Consider the following 15,455-nt stretch of genomic DNA (forward strand, 5'->3'; position numbering starts at 1 on the left):
TCAATAACCTAGAAAGAGATCGACCTAACGAAGTCGATCCCCTACAAAATGAAAAGGTTATAAAAGCAATCCCTGAAAGAGACCTGACAAAGGTCCAAGAAAGAGGATTACAGAAATAACCCAGAAAGAGATCGACCTAGCGAAGTCGATCTCCTACAAACAAGTTATAAAAGCAATCCCCGAGAAGAGACCTGGCAAAGGTCCAAGAAAGAGGATTACAGAAATAACTTAAAAGGGGACCAGCGCAAAAGAACCACCGAGAAACAAGTTGGACCCATAAGTCACAACCTTAAAGGATCCAAGCTACAAACAATAAAACAAAGCAATCCGAGGAAGTCGAGATGCAAGATTTCAAGCATCAGTAGAAAACAGAAAAAATGCCAAGTCAAAAAACTACTTCTTTTACTCTATAAAAGTTATAAGGCCCGGAAGGCCACCAAAATCTACCGTGAAGGGATAGCGAGCAACCTTTTTTGTTTTTCAAAAAGGTAAAAAGTTGCTAAAGAAGCAACCAGGAAATGTCAGCAATTAAATAAAAAGTTTTAAAGCCCACAAGCCGGGCCAACTACATATCCAGAAAGAGATCAGCAAACATCAGGAGCCTTCTTGGCAGCATCAGGACAAGGAGAAGGAGGACGAGTCTGAATCGACACAGCATCCACAGTTCCATCCTCCTGGTTCAGAATTTGGCAATCCGAGTCAGGCGCAACCGAAGGAGCAAAAGAGGTCGACACTTTGGCAGAGGACGCAGGGGGAGGAGCAACCTCATCATCATCATCCTCATCATCAGGGACAATCTTGCCATCCCTGACAATGTTATCCAGGCTAAAGGGGGTGAGATCGGCCTCGGGAGCAATGACCCGAACTTGCTCTTTCAAGTTCTCGTAAGCAGCAGTCACGCTGCCAACGAGATGACTTTGGAGCTCAGAATAATCTTCCCGGACATTGTCGAGCTCCCCCCTCAGGCGCATCATCTCCCGATAGGATGTAACGTAACTATCCTTATGCATCATGGCTGTGTCCTCAGCCAACCTCAAAGAAGCTGCCAGTGATTGAGAACTCGCCTTCTCGTTCTCTAAGTCCTTCTCCAGCTTGGCTACCTTTATCTCAAGTTCCTCTTTCAACTCCCTCATCCGATCAAACTCTTGTTTTGCCTCCTCCATAAACGCTTTAGTGGCATGGAGAGGGAGATTCTGAGCAGTCCGATATATGGCAGCCGCCATATACGCCATCTTTACGTGATTTCGGGCCATAAATTCCAAGTGATGGAGGATGGACACATCATCCATGAGAGGGCGCCATAGGGACCGATTTGCTGATCCACAAATTCAATGACATTAAAATCAGGAGCATCGAGGTCGAAGGGCTCAACTGTTTTTTGTTTTTTATTGGGAGGAGCAACAGATGGAGCGGCAGAAGTGGGGTGAGGATCCACCAAACGGACTCGGGGTGTAGGGATCACCTTCTTCACCCCAGGAGAACTCGGCACTGATTGCTTCTCGCGCACTTGGGAGGACCCCTCCCCAGCCGCCTTGGCCGCAATATTTCTGGCAGCAGTCGCCCTCTGCGCCCTCTTAAAAGCTTTCATGGATTCATTATTCTTCATTGCCTCTGCAAATAAAACAGAAATTAAGCTACAAGTTGGATAAGTCAGAAAGACAGCTACAAGCAACATGAACAGATAATAAAGGAAACACAAGATACCCAGTTCAGTTTGAAGAAGAGAAGGATTGGTCAGAAATTTCTTTGTGTCAAGATGGGGAGGATGACCCCAGCGTTCTTCCAAGACAGTCACAAAAGCTCGCTCGGCCTCATCCAACATTTCTCACGCATATCTAGAGACCCCTCACATCTTTTTGCCACTCCAAGGGAAAAGCAGGTTCGTCATTTTCATCCAGAAAAAAAGGGCCGAGCTCCTTCAACAGCTCGGACCTTAAAAAAGTAGTTTTTAAAATCACGGAATGACTCGTCAAACATGGAAAATACCTTCTTTCCCTGGGTGGAACGAAAGGAGACCCAAGCTGACTTCTTTTTTACCACACCGGGCTTAGTCAAGACAAACAGATAGAAAAAGAGAGATTGGGAAGCAGGAATACCAAAACCATTGCACAACAATTGGAAAATTTTTATGAAACCCCAGGAATTGGGGTGAAGTTGAGAGGGAGCAACATTACAGGACCATAACAGGTCGGTTTCAAATTGAGTAAAAGGAAGGGTGATACCCAGCTGACTGAAGAAAAAATCATAAACATAAAAGAAAGGGCGATCATCAACAACCCGAGTAGAAAAGCAAACTCTCTCCTCAGAAGAGGGAGGGACAAGTTCATAATTCTTCTCATCACCAGGATTACTACAGACCCTATGAAACTGCCTAAGCTGCGCGCAAAACTCGGAATCAACCAAAAAGACACACATAAGAACCATCGAGTCCACCCAATCGGCCATGCCCTCGGGAACCTGGGAAGACATCTCTACAACGTTACTGCGAGAAGACATGAGGCCAACTAAATCCTACAATAAGAAAAGAAGAGTGGGTTACTAACAAAACATCTCGGATGAGGGGCAAAATAACTCGACAGACGAACAAACAGGAAAGGAAAACCCCAAGACTCAAACCAAAGCCTTGGGGCATCCTTTGGAGGCAGTAACAAAGCAAGGTATCAAGGAAAATCTACTTACGTCCCGGCATCTCGCAAACAAGAATAGAAGATCTCAAACAGCAAGCATTTTTCATAGGAGAAAGACAAAACACAAACAAAACAGAAAGTCATCTTCCTACAGTCTATCAGCAAGAAACAACAGCAAACATACCAGGCAAAATTCATCAAAGATGCAATCTTTTTTCAGAGTCAAACAAAATTATTATTCCAAAGCTTCAAGATCAAAAGCATTTCACAACATGCAAAGGCCCTAAAGGTATCAAGCAACAGGAAAAGCGAAAAAGACCATGCAAAAGACGAAGAAATTACGAGGCACACAGTGATCAGGCACAGCAAAAAGTAGAAAGATCTAAACTTTTCCCAACTAAGATAAAAACTTTCTCAAAACAGACACAAAAATGGCGTAGAGGGAGAAAGAAAGAAGAACCAAACTTGGGAAAATGAGAGAAAGCTGCAAAGAAAAGCAGAAAAGTGGAAGGCAAAATCCAGAATCACCCCTTCCCCCACGAAAAAGCAAAGTCACAAAGCAACGTCGCTGGGCTGAAACGCGAAAGCTACAGGCGGAGGCTTCAGAAAAATCAAAGAAAAAAGTTGAAAGTGAGAAAGTAAAGGGAGAAGTTACAAAGAAGAAGCGAAGAAGAGAAACCGTTTTTGATCAAGAAATTCAAAATAAAAGCCAAGAAAGCAAATAAATGCCAATTAAATGCGGATATTAAAACCGCTTGCGTTCCCAAAAAAAAAGCGCTGATATAAAAGCGCGCACTTTTAGGAAAAAACGTTCTACATGCAAAAGCTGCTACAAAAAGGAGTCGACAAAATGCTTGAGTTCGGCTTCGCTACAAGAAGGACCGAAGTCAAGGACTCGACCTCGACAAAGAAGACCGAGCTCAAGCAGGGGCACTGTTCATACCCTGGGTCGAGACATCTGACCTGGGATGATTGACGACAAAGCGACCGACCTCTTCAGGTCAAGTGGACCGACTTCTTCTTAAAGAACTCGGCCAAATCGACAGGAAAGCCCATAAAGGACCCAAGTAGAGGAACACGACCCAAATCCAAAGGCCGTCCAAACCTATAGAGATAAGGGCGGTTCCCTTGAAGATAAGCTGACTTCAACTCAAAGATAAAGATAAGATAAGATAACTAACTTATCTTATCTAGAAAGGTCACTCTACAACTACTATAAATACACTGGAGCACCCAGGTATAACTCATACTCTGATTCTACATAAAACCTGCTTAATACCCGTGCTAACTTAAGCATCGGAGTCTCTTGCAGGTACCCTCCACCCTCTGGTGAGGAAGGATTAGCAGTGCAGCAAGTCCAGCAAGTTAGACACAACAGCTCCGACTGCCACCGGCCAGCCGGACACGACATCTCCGACCAGTACGGAAGATCTCGTTCGAGATCGACCTCCAGTTTCAGGTAACCCTCGGAACAAGTATCATATTTAAGATTAACATTCTTATAATCTATGATCATGAAAAATATCATTTCCACCTTAATATAAAAAATAATTTGTGGCAAAAATAACTTAACAATGAAGATGATCATCTAAAAATTATAATTGGGCTTGGTGTATAAAAATTAAAAATAGATTTACAATAAGAACATGTAACACCAACCTACAAATAGTAAGTAGAGGTATTAGAAAAGAACAATTTTTTATGGTCCTCCTTGTATTTTTGTGTTAGACATTGTAAAAGATGACACATTTCGAGTATTTGAATGTGGAAGCTGGTGACAACAGTAAATAAGTAACTATGCAAATAACAAGAAAGCTCAAATAAAAAATTATTCAAGTTATAGAATATCATTTTTTGTGAATTTTCAATCTCTTTTATTAAGCTTCATTGGTCTGGTCTGCTGGTTACTGCGTATCATGATCGGAACAAAGAGAAAAGAGCGAGGCAAAGGGAAAGCTTAATTAGCAAAATAGAAATATGCCGCCAAAAAAGAGTAAGAAGAATCAGAATCAGAATCAGAAGCAGAATAAGCCCCACGCTTCGGCTTCCTCTGCTCCGAGGTTGCAGATTTCGGCCGATAACGAGAGCCGCCTCCGCCGCCTCCTTCTCAATTCGGCACCTGCGTCTGCTCCACCGCCTCCCCCCGCCGTTGACGATGCCACGTCATCCCTAACGAGGGCTCAGAAGGCCAAGAAGCTTAAATCTCTTTATGAGAAGCTCTCTTGCGAAGGTTTCACTAATCGCCACGTTGAGCTTGCTCTCTCCGCTCTCAAGGAAGCTGCTACTTTTGAATCAGCTCTTGATTGGTTATGCTTGAATTTGCCCGGCAACGAACTTCCACTCAAATTTTCTACTGGAACTTCCACTCATTCCACTCAAGGTAAAAGTTTGTAATGTTTGTTATTCAATTAACTTGTCGACTTTAGTTCGTATTGTGTATTGAGTTACTGATTGGAGTAATTGTATAAATTTTGCTGATATAATTTTATATTAAGACATTGATATTTTAGCTCCCGTTTTGTAATTTTGTTTTGAGTCTTGTTAGGGGGATCGGTTGGAGTTATATTTAATCCACGGGATGGTTCGGCTCCTGCGGAAAATGCATCTGATACGACTGAGGAGGAACAGGCGCCGGAATTTTCTGTTTTAATAGAGAGACATTGGAATGATGGTAGTTTAGATTCTGTACAAGCATCTCAAGCAGATTGGATAAAGAAATATGTTGAGCAACAGGAAGAGGAAGAGGAAAAGGTAATGATTGACAATCATTTGTATGAAGAATAAAACTGCTGTATATTATTGTCTCTGTAAAAGTTATCGATTTGATTTCGTGATATATTCAGGATGAATCTAAGACTTGGGAAGATGACATTTGTTATGGGGGTAGTGGCAGTGCCAAAAAGGAGGTACTTATATTTTCAAGCTTAAATTACATTGACCACCTTTTTACATTGTTATGGTTGGGTTTTAAGTAGGTTTAACCCTTCATGCTTCCTTTTTGTTTGAGGTACTCATTTTCTTTCTGTCTTCCTCTTTGTTGTTGGGTTTGGCATGTTTAGATTATAAGTTTCATTTCTTTTTAAAAGAATTCTGATCAGTCATATCAGTTGTCTTTGTAATTGTTTTCATTTTTTCAAACATTTATTAATAAATTTTGCAGTAAGCACTAGTAAAATGTGGTAACATTTGTTAATGGTAGTTAACTGATGCAAGTTCCTGGTTTGAGTGGCCTGACTGCTGAAGTTGTTTGCTTAAATAGTGCATTTTCTTGGTAGTTTGTTTGATCAGGTCAGTAATTCTATATACTAAAACAGGTCTGTGTCTGCATTATCCGGTTGAACAGGCTGTTTGTTAGAAAATTTAATGTCTTTGTTCTGCTTGGTCTCTATTAATGTTCTGGGAGAATGCAACATTGCTTGTTAATCTCTGATGAGTTTATCATTTGTTTCTATCTTAATAGTCCTGCGAACCTAGGCCATATGATGTTATTTCCAAGGAGTATCTTGCTGCAAGGTTAGAAGCTACAGATGCCAAGGAGAACAAGGACAAAAAACGTCAGGAGCAGGCAGGCAATGTGATCCGGAAACTGAAGCAAGAGTTGTCTGCTCTAGGTTAATTTGAATTTCTTTTTTTATTTCTATGTTTTTTTGACCTCCTTTTTTTTGTCGCATTTGATGATATGTTATACTGAGCAGGATTATCGGATGATGATTTGGCCTTACAGTATGAGCAACAAATCAGTTCTAACTATGAGAGAGCTTCATCTGGCCTGTCTGGCCATGAGCCCAACACAGGTGACACAGCAGGTTATTCAGAAACTAATTTGCCCTCTGGTGGAGCTGTAATTGATGGAAGTGATGTAGGGCATCGTAGCATGGAGGAAAATATTGATAAGTCTTCCTCACTGGTTGTACACATTGAAGAAAATTCTGTTGAAGGAGAGGCAGAAGAGGTGGAACTTGGTGGTTTCTTCTCCGAGGATGTATCATCTAATGAAATATTACCTCCTGATGTTTTGAGACTGCAGAAAGAAGAAAAATTTAAAAGACTTTTGGAAAGCAAGAATTTAGAAAATTTAGATGGCATCTGGAAGAAGGTAAGTTTGTAGGCTATTTATAATGGATCACGATGATTGATTTTAATTTTACTTTATGTGTCTTGACTGCCTTCCTGTTATTCTCAATATATTTCTGCTACATTAGAGTTCGAAGGAACGGTAATTGTTTTGGTTGGTGGATGCATTCATGGATATTATGAATATACTGCATGCTATATTTGAATGAAATTGACTCATACTACGGACTTATGGCTTTTGGGATAAGAGTATGTTTTTTATTTTTGTTTGGTTGGAAGAACATGGCCTTTGTAATGGGTTCAACTAACAGATGTTGTGCTAGTTTGGATTGGCTTTTTGAGTGAAAAAAGTACCCGTTTTTAAAAATAAAGTACTTTTATTCAATTTAAAACCTATTTGGAATATGTCTTTAAAAAAAAAAAAGCACTTTTATTAAAAAAAGCAAATTATTTGTTTTTTCTAAAAGCTAACAATACCTTGCTTTTAAAGAAAGCAGAAGCAAAAGACGTTTTTAATACTTGAAAACTCTTTAAGTCTATCCAAATGTAAAATAATTTTTGTCTGTTAAAAAAAGATTTTTTTAAAAAGATAAACAAAAGAAGTACTCTTTTCCAAAGTTAATCTAAACTGACCCGTTATGTATTTGTTGGTTTCTTTTTGTTTTGTTCCTATGTTTAGGAGGATTTCTAGTCCACCTTTATGTTATTCTTTTCCCTCTTCCTGTTAGTGCATTTCTTATGTCTTCTTTTATTTAAAAAGGAATTTAATAATTTTTTCTATCGTTTCTTCCTGAGCATCAAGTAGAAAGCAGTGTGTTTGTGCATTTTTGTTATATCTCTTGCTATAGTCTGATGGTATTTATCTCTGATGTTTTAATTTAAATAATAATAGGGGGATCCTAAAAAGATCCCAAAGGCAGTTCTTCATCAACTATGTCAGAAATCAGGCTGGGAAGCTCCAAAGTTCAATAAAATTCTTGGCAGGGGAAAAAATTTTGCCTACACTGTGACTGTATTGCGTAAAGCTAGTGGGAGGGGCAAGAACCGAAAAGCTGGGGGACTGGTCACACTTCAGCTTCCAGATCAGAATGAAATCTTTGAATCTGCAGAGGTGAGTCGTTCTTAATTGTTGACAGAAATTTGTGCATGGCCTGCACTCTTCATTTACTAGTTTATTTTTTATAAAAGTTGCACTCTTCATTTATTGCTCATAGCTTGATTGCAACCAATTGATGAAGTTTCAAGGGATCATTAGGAGTTATTTTGAAGCTAAGATACACCCTAAGAATAACTAACTTTTAGTCTAATCACTAGTCAATCTACATGACTATATTTGATCATATATTCTAACCCACCCTTGAGCTGAACCCATTTAGATTTCAGCTTGATCCAATTAAACACAGCGAAACAATGGCAAACTCAGCCAACCTGGCCAAATAGACCCCAACGTCTCAGCAACATATGCAAGAAGGAACCTTACCAATTAGGCCAAATGCAAGCAAGACAACTGCTTATCCACATAGAGGAGAGGCTACAGAGTGCACTGGATACACAACTAGATTTCCTTTACATGCTAGTCTTGTCAATTGTTATAGATGATATGAGAACAAATTCTCTGGTCCATACAACTTTGCAGTTTTACTGATTGCAGGATGCACAGAATAAGGTGGCAGCTTATGCTTTGTTACAAATGTTTCCTGACGTCCCAGTTCATCTCCCAATTACAGAGCCTTATGGTTCGCTTGTTATGAAGTGGATGGAAGGTTGTGTTTCTTTCTTATGTTTAAATTTTATTACGTTGAAACTTTGATTTCACCATTGTGTTTGGTTTAAATTCTTTAACCATAATGTATGTGCACTTCTCTTTTTTCATAAGATGATATCTGTTTTCAAAACTTACAGGAGAATCATTTGCCAAGCTAGAAGACAGTGAGGAAGATCATAGAACTAGTTTTGTGGATTCATTATTAAATGGTGATGGTTCTGGTGCAATTCCATCTGTTGAAGTTGCAGATCATAAGTCTCAACAAACAGATAATTTGGATAGACTCGGTGAAAATAAAACTTCGGCAATTGCCAGTCATCAGCCACCTACTCAGAGTAGGTTCATCCATTCTTATTTAATTTATTTTAGTTATTGAATTCATTCATTTATTCATTCATTTCCCTTTTGAATGGTTTTTCATGAATAAGCCTGACCTCAGCTTGAAACTGTGTTTCTTAGAAGTATAAAACTGTAAGATATCTGGCTGCATAGATTTTTATGGCTGCCTTTTGTCCTTAATTCCTTTATCTGGTAATTCGTACCTGCTTATCGCTCTTCTCGAAGAAATATTGACAGCTAACCTTGTTAGCCAATTCAGAGTTTGTTTTTATTTTTATTTTTTTTTGGGGTTAAAAAATAAATCAACAATCGAATAACTTGAAAGAAAGGTCTTGAGAAAAGTCCAATCATACAATCCTGAGCCATTTGCAAGAACAAAAGGTAAGACAAAAGCTTAAATTGGATTAAAATAAAATAGGTACTAGTGCTTTGATGGAGATCCTGAGCCTTATGTAATATTAATGTCCAAATTATGTGTCTTCTTCTCTACACATCTACTACACCAATATGTATGCAAAACCCAAGTTGGTATATTCCAGCTGCCATTAACAGAAGGAAGGAAACAGATGCTATTTTCGCAATGTTCTTTTGCTCGAGTAAAATAGCAGCAAGCTATGAATAAGTGCCTTCTCCTTCTCAGGTCCAAATCATCTATTCCCAAATATATAATCCCAAATTAACAAACGATTATGGCAACCAGGGGAATATTTGATCAGGTAGATATGCAACATTATTAAAGCTGAGTCCCTGTTTCTTTGGTTCCTCTTCAATATACCTCAGGTTACGTAGTATTAAATATATTGGGGTTCATCATACAAAACAACAAGGAAATACCTGGAGATGTAAAATATAGGATTGAATTTGAGTGCATGAAATAAGCCCTGTGCTTGAAGTGTTATGTATTATAAAAGTGTCACACTCAAGCGTCAAGCATAACAAAAAGAGTACTAGATAACTGCAAGACTTGCAGCGTTGTATGGGACTTGGTGTTGGCTTAGAAAACTCAACTAGAGAGTAAGCTCAATAAATAAAATGTTAGGAAGCTGCTTTGGATGAGTGGATAAATTAGATACGATAGGATTATAAACGAATGCATAGGAAGAAATGTTTTTTGGGGGGGGGGGGGGGAGGGTACATCCAATTGCGGAAAGGATGTAGAAGACCTTTGGTGGTTTAGCTATGGCATTCCTGTAAGAAAAAGGCAGATTTGATGAAGATAGTCTAATAGTAAGGTACAGAGAGTTAGAAAAACTATAGACGAAACCATCAAGAGGAATTCATATATTCACATTATTGTCTAGATAAATGGTTTATGGTATGACATGATGGTGTAATTTGATGCATTTTAACCGACCCCACTCAAGTGGGAAATGAAGGGCATTCACAAAATTCAATTCATCAGCACCTGATTTTGATTAATATTTGAGTGAACATATAACAAATAAATTGGTCTTCTGGTAAAATTCAAGGGTTACTGGATATATGTTTGATTGATGGGTAAAAAAATGCATTTATCTGTCTTTTTTGACTCTTTGTTACTGTTGTTATTTTTATTATTGTTTATGAATATAAAATTTTCTTGTGCAGGAGATACATATAGCAAGGAAAATGAGAGTAATTATTTGAGACAGGTTCAAATTAATAAAATGAAAACACGTAGATACCAGGTTTGTCTAAGTTTTTATAATTTGTAAGTACTTTATATATAGTATATTAGCTGCTATTATTCATAAATTGTCAACTATTCCTATCCAATGAGTTTTCCGGCTGCAAATAGTTTGCGATTTGGAATGTCAATTCATTGAATGTAAGACAACGGACATGTAGTGCAAGTTTAGCAAGATTAATCATAAGATCATACTATCTCACAATTCAACATGATTTATGTTGCTTGGGTTTATCTTTTAAAATGACTGAGAAATAAAATGAGATGTATCCCATATATTTTAGCTTGGATGGATCTACTAGAGAAGTGATTCTTGTGTTACTGTTACCCAGGCTTTTGGTTAATTACACAGCTATAAGATTGTACTGTATTGAATTTGATTCATGGGTTGGAAAAGGAAGAATTTTACTTCCCCCCTCAAGTTTTCAAGAACTGTAATCAAATTGAACAAAGAGATTGGGACTCTTAATTACCAAGCAAACTAGTTTTTCTTCAGCTATTTGAGCTTAGATATCCAAGATGTTGTTGCCACATTATGGAAATCAATACCAGTAGAATTACAAGAAACCAAAGGCAAGAAAAAACATGGAGACACTGAAAAATGGAGTGGAAAAGAATGTCCCACCTTAGGGCTATTTGTGATCATCTTCCCTGAGGGTTGATATTGTACAAGACAACCAGTGAGAATTCAGCTTAAGTAACTAACTAAGCATTAAACTTAATAGTGCAATCATATGAAATACAGACGCTAGTTAAAGATAAAGAAATATTACTAGTGTGATAGGTAAAAGGTTTCCAGAATTTTGAAATTTCCAGACTATTTGGTGGAATTAGGAAAATTTTCAGCACTATTGGTCATATGATCCAATTGAAGTGTTTGAATGTATTGTATTATAAAATGTACAGGGAATCAGCCTCTTTATAGAGGAATTACAGAAATAGAAATAACTAGAAAATAGGAAAGAAGAAAAAAATACTAGCCTAAAATAAAGGAAATATTTCTAATCATAAAATTCCTAAAATTAAGCTAAACCCAAAAAGGAAAAGATTTATAATTAATTCTATTTACATAAGATTCATAAAAGGAATTAGGAATCTGATTTTGATTTGATTTAGTCAACACTCCCCCTCAAGCTGGCTTGAAGATATCATTCATTGACAGCTTGCTTATTATGCTATCAAAAGTCTTCTTGGGTAATCCTTTAGTTAGAATATCTGCTAATTGTTCCGTGGTTGGAATATATGAGATGCAAATCTGTCCTCTCTCAATCTTTTCCCTGATAAAATGCTTGTCAACTTCAACATGTTTAGTTCTATCATGCAACACTGGATTATGAGAAATGGAAATTGCAGATTTGTTGTCACAATACAACCGCATTGGTGGAGAAATGGAAACTTTTAGTTCTCGTAGGATTTTCTCTACCCATATTGCTTCACATATTCCATGAGCCACTGCTCTAAACTCAGCTTCTGCACTACTTCGTGCCACAACACTCTGTTTTTTACTCCTCCAACTAACCAGGTTTCCGCCAACAAAAGTACAATACCCAGATGTTGACCTTCTATCCATGACATTCCCAGCCCAATCTGCATCTGTATAAGCTTCTACTTGAAGATGTCCATGCTTTTTATAGAGTAACCCTTTCCCAGGCGACCCTTTCAAGTACCTTAGGATTCTAAAGACAGCATCCATGTGTTCTTGACCAGGTGAATGCATAAACTGGCTTACCATGCTCACAGCAAAGGCTATATCCGGACGTGTATGGGATAAATAGATTAGCCTCCCTACCAACCGCTGATATCTCCCTTTGTCCATTGCATTTTCTGGTTCAGCTGGCTTCAATTTTAAGGCTCTATAGGTGTTTCAGCAGCTTTACAACCAAGTAATCCCGTCTCTTTTAAAAGATCTAGGATGTACTTTCGTTGGTTCATAAAAATGCCTTCCTTAGACCTTGCAAATTCAATTCCAAGGAAGTATTTTAATGAGCCAAGTTCTTTGATTTCAAATGCTTTGGCAAGCTTCTCCTTCAAGTCTTTTAGCTCCAAAAAGTCATCACCTGTCAGAATAATGTCATCCACATATACAATTAAGATGGCAGTTTTATTAGCTGCTGAATGCTTATAGAAAAGTGTATGGTCATCTTGGCTTTGAGTATAACCAAGTCCCTTCACCACCATTCCAAGTCGTTCAAACCAAGCTCTTGGGGATTGTTTCAATCCATAGAGAGATTTCTTTAGTTTGCACACTTTATTCCTCCCTAGTTCAGCTTCAAATCCAGGTGGAAGTTTCATGAACACCTCTTCCTCTAGTTCCCCATTCAGGAAAGCATTCTTTATATCCAATTGGTGTAAAGGCCAATTGTAATTCGCAGCAAGAGATAAGAGAATCCGCACAGAACTGAGTTTGGCAACTGGAGCAAAAGTCTCTCGATAGTCTACTCCATAGGTTTGTGTATATCCCCTAGCTACTAACCTAGCCTTATACCTCTCTATGCTTCCATCAGCATTGCATTTGATGGTAAAAACCCACCTGCAGCCAACCAATTTTGTATTCTGTGGCAGATCTACAATCTCCCAAGTTTCATTTTTCTTGAGTGCATGCCACTCTTCCATCACTGCTAATTTCCAGTTGGGATCATCTAGTGCTTCCTCTATGTTCCTAGGCTCAAACAGATTTGTAATTTTAGAAGTAAAAGCTCGATGTTTTTGAGAGAGATTTTGGTAAGAGACATAATTGGAAATAGGATGGTTGGTGCTGGTTTTAAGTACCTTTTTGGTGCAGGTTCTGGTTTCTTTCCTAAGGGTTATTGGCAAATTATTATTAGAAGTGACAATTTCAGATTTACCTGGAAGTTCCTGAAGTACTACAGTTGAGCCGTCTTCCGGGTTTTCAGATTGGGTTGGTACAGAGATGATGGGCTGGTCTCTAATCTTCTTGGGATATTTCCGAACATAACACCGAAGCTCCTTTTCTTGTGGTATTTCTTTTTCTGTTTGGATTCCAACTAATTCTGGCACAATTTCAGAATTGGTTTTCACATCTTGTTTTGCAATTGTTTCAGAATTTACTTGATTAGTGAAAGTTGTATCCTCAATATGTAAGATAGGAGTAGGTAAAGGTTCATGCAAAAAATTTTCTTCCCTTAGACTCTCCCCTTGAAGAGAATTTTTTTTGAAAAAAGGTTTCATGTTCCAAAAAAGTAACATCCATACTTACATGAAATTTCTTGGTGTGTGGATTGAAACATTTATAACCCTTTTGACTTGGGAAATAGCCAATAAAAATGCATTTTTCTGCCCTTGGATCAAGTTTACTTCGATATGAAGGTGTATGTAAAAATACAGTGCAACCAAATACTTTTAAAGGTAAGTCAGAATGCAATCTACATGCTGGAAAATTCTTTTTGAAAGTATCCAACGGTGTGCAGTAATTTAACACACGTGTGGGCATTCGATTTATGAGATAGGCTGCTGTTAGAACAGCATCTCCCCATAAATACTTTGGAACATTACCCTCAAACATAATGGCACGTGCTACTTCAAAAAGGTGTTTATTCTTCCTTTCAGCAATGCCATTTTGTTGGGGTGTATTGGGGCATGTAGATTGATGTTGAATACCTTTCTTTTGAAGAAATTCACCAAGATTTTTATTAAAGTATTCAGTGCCATTATCACTTCTTAATATTGAAATTTTTGTGTCAAATTGTGTTTCTACCATTGTTGAAAAATACTGAAAAATTTTAGAAACCTCAGATTTTTCATGCATGAGATAGATCCAACATAGTCGTGTGTGGTCATCAATAAAAGTTACAAACCATTTTTTTCCAAATTGAGTTGTTATTTTCGATGGACCCCATACATCACTATGAATCAAGTGGAAAGGTTTAGATGCATGATAAGGTTGAGAGTAATAAGGAACTCTATGACTCTTTGAACGGATACAACTTTCACATTTAAGTAAGGAAGAATCAATATTTTTAAACAAACTTGGAAACAAGTGTTTGAGATATGGAAAACTAGGGTGTCCTAGTCTATTGTGCCAGAGAATTATTTGGTCCTTTATAGGCATAGAACTTATACCACTAAATCTTTGAGCTATTTTATCCTCCGAAATATCCTCAAAGTGATAAAGCCCATCCATCATCTTAGCACTGCCAATCATCTTCCCCGAAGTCCGGTCCTGAAAAATACCATGAGTGTCAAAGAATGTCACAGCACAATTGGAATCCTTGCAGATTTTACTAATAGAGAGAAGATTACAAGAAAGCTTTGGTACATGTAGGACATTTCTTAGGTCAATGTTTTTGGACAGTTTAATTGTACCTTTTCCAGCAATAGATGAAAAACTACCATCAGCAACTCTAATTTTTTCATTTTCAAAGCAAGGAGAATAAGTTTTAAATAAAGGGGAGAGGCTGGTCATATGGTCAGATGCACCTGAATCGACAATCCATGGTGCATTCAAGTTTGAGGTGCAGTTAAGGGACATAGGAATACTAAAATTACCTGTTTGAGCCAAAGAACCACTAGGAGTACTAGACACAGAACTGGAATTTAACAGCCTTATGAGCTGCTCAACCTGTTCCTTACTCAATGATGATTTTTCAGCCTCATGAGCAGTTGGGGTAGAGCGTATTTTGAGACCAGGTTTGCTGCCTTTAAGGTGTGCTGGTTTTCCATGAATCTTCCAACAGGTTTCTCGGGTGTGACGAGGTTTATTGCAGTGGTCACACCAAAGATTGGAGGGGTGCTTCTGATTTGATGAACTTTTAAGTGCAGCAGGTGCCACTAAAAGTGCATTAGACTCCAAAGAGGTCTGTTCAGTCTTGCCTTTTCCCATCATCACAGCTCTACGAGTTTCCTCTCTTCTAACTTCAGCAAATACTTCTCCAATTGAGGGTAGGATTGCTCTTCCAATAATTCTGCCACGAACTTCATCTAGCTCCACGTTAAGGCCTGCAAGAAACTGGAATATCCTCCCTTC

At 38.2% G+C, this 15,455-nt stretch overlaps 1 protein-coding gene across 3 annotated transcripts in view; it reads left to right on the plus strand.

Annotated features, from left to right (window-relative positions):
• Nucleotides 1-4,340: 4,340 nt before the first annotated feature.
• The window catches only part of LOC112772740 (DExH-box ATP-dependent RNA helicase DExH7, chloroplastic), a 29,474-nt gene continuing 18,359 nt past the window's right edge, over nt 4,341-15,455 (plus strand). For 2 of the 3 annotated variants that reach the window (XR_011876717.1, XM_072225883.1), the window contains exons 1-9: nt 4,375-5,007; nt 5,173-5,378; nt 5,471-5,533; nt 6,088-6,238; nt 6,323-6,723; nt 7,594-7,812; nt 8,353-8,464; nt 8,604-8,801; nt 10,393-10,472. Coding sequence is in view for 2 of the 3 variants with exons in the window: in XM_072225883.1 (XP_072081984.1) it covers nt 4,605-5,007; nt 5,173-5,378; nt 5,471-5,533; nt 6,088-6,238; nt 6,323-6,723; nt 7,594-7,812; nt 8,353-8,464; nt 8,604-8,801; nt 10,393-10,472 (1,833 nt within the window). In the remaining variant the exon portion in view is untranslated. Of the gene's footprint in view, nt 5,008-5,172; nt 5,379-5,470; nt 5,534-6,087; nt 6,239-6,322; nt 6,724-7,593; nt 7,813-8,352; nt 8,465-8,603; nt 8,802-10,392; nt 10,473-15,455 lie in introns of all 3 variants that reach the window. The other variant, XM_025817740.3, reaches the window with a different exon arrangement.

This window comes from Arachis hypogaea, chromosome 18, assembly GCF_003086295.3.
Source record: "Arachis hypogaea cultivar Tifrunner chromosome 18, arahy.Tifrunner.gnm2.J5K5, whole genome shotgun sequence".
In the NCBI taxonomy this organism is placed as follows: domain Eukaryota; kingdom Viridiplantae; phylum Streptophyta; class Magnoliopsida; order Fabales; family Fabaceae; genus Arachis; species Arachis hypogaea.